At 41.4% G+C, this 4,433-nt stretch overlaps 1 protein-coding gene across 1 annotated transcript; it reads right to left on the bottom strand.

The window, feature by feature from the left end:
- Positions 1-295: 295 nt before the first annotated feature.
- On the bottom strand, positions 296-2,351 carry LOC146703491 (E3 SUMO-protein ligase ZBED1-like). The gene is made up of 2 exons (XM_085467179.1): positions 1,883-2,351; positions 296-1,329 (listed from the first exon to the last, which is right to left on the bottom strand). Exons 1-2 carry the CDS (start codon positions 2,349-2,351, stop codon positions 296-298), a joined length of 1,503 nt encoding a protein of 500 aa, XP_085323305.1.
- Between the last annotated feature and the right edge of the window lie 2,082 nt (positions 2,352-4,433).

Genomic DNA, 4,433 nt, shown 5'->3' with positions numbered 1-4,433 from the left:
AAGCTAAAAATTGTAAACTAAATGTAAAATGTAAACTAAAAAGATGCAGATCTAAAATAACAAAGGCATCTTGCTCTTTAAAAAGTGCTTACACTGAATTAAAGTTTTCTAAAGTGCTTCTTTGTGTGTATTGCTGAACAATCATCTGGTACTTTGTGCAAAAAACCAAACATGTAAACAGATTGAATGAAATTAACAAAATTACATTCTTTGGTCAGTGGGTCTTTGTGCAAATCTCCAATGACAATAACAATATAGAAAGAACACAAACAAGCAAGGCCAACAACTGTACAGCTTACAGATTTTGTGCCAGGAAAACTAATCTGTCAACATTATCAGGCTTCAACGATGCCCTGTGGCAGGTTACAATGTTTCCACTGCAACTAAAAATCCTTTCAGAAGGGGAGCTGGTAGCTGGCGCACAAAGATATTTCTTGGCCAGGAGGCTCAGTGCTGGAAAGGCAACTTCATGTTCCTTCCGCCATTTGAGAGGGTCAGCATCACTCTCTACACAAACTGACAACAGGTAGCTAGAAAATTCATTTTCGATTGCTTCCCTTTTTGTGAAACCAGTGTTGGTGGCTGTGCTGTGCTGGAAGAAGCTTGCCAGTGATCTCTTTTTTTTTTTAGCTGTGTGTCCTACTGCTGCTTCTTCTTGGTCTGCAGACTCAGGCACGGCTGGATCAGTCAGCTCAGACAAACACGTACCCTGATAGCTGAGCAGAGACTCTGCCTCCAAGATGAGTTTATGTTTTAGTGCATTAATCTTCTCACTAGGGATGTATTTCGCCCTGAACCGTGGATCCACAAAAGAAGCCATGTCCAACAGGTCACTGGTGGATGGATCTGCATATTTATTGTTGAGGTAATCCACAATGCGGGTCTTGATGGATTTACACAGCTCACTATCCTCCTCTCCAGGTGCCAGGAGACTAGTGTTAAACAGGTGTAGCACAGGTCTGACATAGGACAGGGTCACATACTTCTCTCCTGAAAGTGCATCAGTGAAGTCCTGACAGGGTTTGAGAGCTTTCTGAACTGCTTCCAGGACCTCTATGTCCTGCCAAGTAGGGACTAGAGGTCTGGTTTTCATGTCGACAGAGAGGACTTTAGAAAGTGCTCTTTCCTGCTCCAGAACTCTCTCTATCATGAGAAGCCTTGATCCCCAGCGAGTTGTTGCCTCTGTGAGTAGCTGGTGACTTGGAAGACCCAGCTGTATTTGCACTTCAGCCAGCTCTCTTCTCTTCCTCCAGCTGTAGGAGAAGCTGCTGACGACTTTCTTACACAGAGAAATAGCCCGGGTAATGCGGGCATCATCCATAGCATGTCCTGTGACACACAAAATACAAACTTTTAAAATCACTTTAATTGTTATGTTAAGATGCAAATCACTCAAAGGCAAATTAACATCCATCTCAGTTGTATAGAATGTGATGCATAAGACTTAACAATATTTGCAAAATGTGTCGTGTATTGTATAACCTAGAAATGGTTCTAGTTAAACTATCTTGGTAAAATCACCAGATCACCAAATGATTAGAACATGTTTTTTTTCGTTTTTTTTACACCTTTTAATCTCACTATGTATTTAAAAATGTATCCCTGTCTTGTCTCAGCTGTGGTCCTCATTTAGTGTCACAACTCAATCTAATACAAAGACAAATACACCCCAATACGTTTATTGGATTTAATAGGGATAGTTTATTTATTTGTTCAACTAACTTTCGATTTCTAAGTGATAGATGTATATGCTGGCTATGACTTATAAAAATATTTGTCTTGTGGTCCATAGGCATGTTTAGCTCTACAAGAGACTCTATACACTTTTCATTTATTAGCGTTTTTTTTTTTTCCAAATCAAAAAATTCAGTATTGCACTTACCAATGGCCAGATGAAGCCTGTGACCAAAACACTGGATCCTCGACCACTTGTTCAGTTGAACCGCCTTGACAATATTAGCCCCGTTGTCAGTTGTTATAGCAACCAGTCCCGTCGGGTTGAGCTCCCAGGTTTTGAGCACATCCTGCAGGGCTTCAGCTATATGCTCTCCGGTGTGGTCTTGAGGAAAGTAGCTGGTCTGGAGACAGGCAGTTTTCAGTTCCCAGTCTTCCATGAAATGTATAGTCACACTCATATATGGCTCGCATGTCCTGCTGGACCACATGTCGGTTGTCAGTGCGAAGTGAGACACTTTGGTGAGCTGGGCAGCGAGACTCTGTCTAACATCAGTATACATTTTTGGCAGTGCTTCTCTGGTGAAGTATTTCCGGCTAGGTAACTGGTATCTTCGGTCAAGAGTTTTTAGCAGCTGTATAAAGCCCTCTTGTTCCACAGTTGAGATGGGGACCATGTCTTTAGCAATATGATAGGCCACTGCTTTAGTAATTTCCCCCCACTTCTCACTTTTTGTATCATATGGCACAGCACGAGTATATGAGTGTTGTAAGGTGGTCTGTTTCACGGCAGGAACCTCGGAAGACTTTGCGGTCTGGGCTACAGCACGCAATTTCACACACTCTTCATACTGCACTTTATGGCGCAGTTGTAAATGGTGGTAAAGATTAGTGGTGCTCGAACCTTTCGTTGCGACGCTTTTTCGACATTCTCTACAGAATACATTATTCTGCTGCTCATCTGACACTTTGAACCCGAACCATCTCCAAATAATTGAGCCATTGGTTTTCTTTTTTCCGACGAGCTCCTCTTCGCTAGCTCCTGTGTCCATCTTGTTGCCAACTGGAGGTTTAGCGATGGGGGAGGGGGTTTGTGTTCAGTGAGGGTGAGAGGCGGGGCAAACAAACCCAGACGAGAGAGAGGCAAAATAGCGGCTCCACAAGTGTAATTATAACGCAACATAGACTATATCGATATAAACGATATTGTCACAGCTTATGTCTTGTATAAAAATATATCGATATTTTTAAAAAAATCGATATATCGCCCAGCACTAGTTGGCACTGCACATCCCTGCAGAATTAAGGCACTTCTGAAGGAAAAGGGGCACCAGCAAAGGGTATCTAAGAAAGCGACAGATGAGTTTGTATGCTATTTATGTTATCAGTATGTTCACAACCTGTTTGGCCTTTGCTTGCCTATCTCGTCTCTAATATGTATTTTAAATAGAGAATTCATTCAAATTCTAATAATGAAAAACAAAAACAATACATGAATGAGACCCAAAAATCTGCTCTATGGCTTTGCTGGAAAACACTTTGGCATATTTCAACCACTACTTTTTGATGCCTTCAGCATTACAGTTATAAGTGATGTTACGAAACCAGCAGCAAGAAGCATGAGCTTTTCCCAATGGAATGCAGGTCATGTGGTATAAATGCGGAGGTCCTAGTCACATTTTTAGTAGCCTGATAAAATTTTAATGTGCTTTTTGAAGATCTCAGAAATCATGTAAATAAGGAAAAAAAATGGAATTACACAGTCTATATATACATGATATAAAAATGAAAGTGACAAGTGAGAGTCTGGGAGCAAACTTGGAAAGGACACAAGGGAGACCATGCTAACCTCAACGCTGCTAAAGTTCATGTGCTTTTTAATAAGTGCCAATAAAAGCAAACAGTCAGACTGGTGATATAATGCCTTCCATTCAATTGTCCTTCAGCAAGGCTAAAAAGGTGAAGGGTAGATAAAGGGTGGGGGTGTTTTTTTTCCTCTTTCTTTTTATGTTTTTATAGGTGTCACATGGTGCAATTGTAATGTGCATCAAAGAAACCCTGGAAACCCAACCAACGAGCAAATATATGTTGCCATGCATATTTTACAGCTGCTAGAGAGTGCATACGGCTTACAAGGGTGTAAGTGGTGAGAAGACACTGTAGAGGTGCCTTGTGCTTTTTTTTTTTTCTTCTTTTCATCCAGAGTTTTGGCAAAAATCACTCTGGAAGAAAGTGAGGACATTAGTAAAAAGAGGAGGAATGGGAAATGGGGTTTAGAGGAGAGACTCTTCAGAACATTTTCCCTCCTTGGTACCATATTCTGTCCATTAGTGTGAGTGGTGCTTTTCCACGCTGGTTACTGCACTCTTCAGGTTGACTTATCCCTCTTGAAGCATGTGAGATTGGGGAGGATGGGGGGTAGGCATCAGGTGGAGAGGAAGATAGAAGCAATTGATGCAGAGGTGGGTGGTAATTACAAACATTACTGTCATGGCAGGGTTATCTGTCCATCTTTTCTGCTCTTCTGTTATTTTTTTTTCTTGTTCATTCTGGCGAGTGTTACGAAGCAAAATTACACTGGCAGCCAATTAAAGGGCCCTTCCTGTCTCTCTGATAAGAGGGCTATTAATATTGCAGCAATAGTTGACACTTAACCGGCGATGAATGGCTGTTGATGAGCACAGAAAGTTTATCGACTCGTCTGTGGGCTCAAACTCTTTCTTAGTAAAAAGAGAGAATTAACTGATACCACAAGGGGC

This window comes from Copadichromis virginalis, linkage group LG8 (assembly GCF_057382275.1).
Source record: "Copadichromis virginalis isolate Kocher_CV1m ecotype Utaka linkage group LG8, C_Virginalis_male_GT1.1, whole genome shotgun sequence".
Lineage (NCBI taxonomy): Eukaryota > Metazoa > Chordata > Actinopteri > Cichliformes > Cichlidae > Copadichromis > Copadichromis virginalis.
This window is presented reverse-complemented; position numbering and strand designations above follow the sequence as displayed.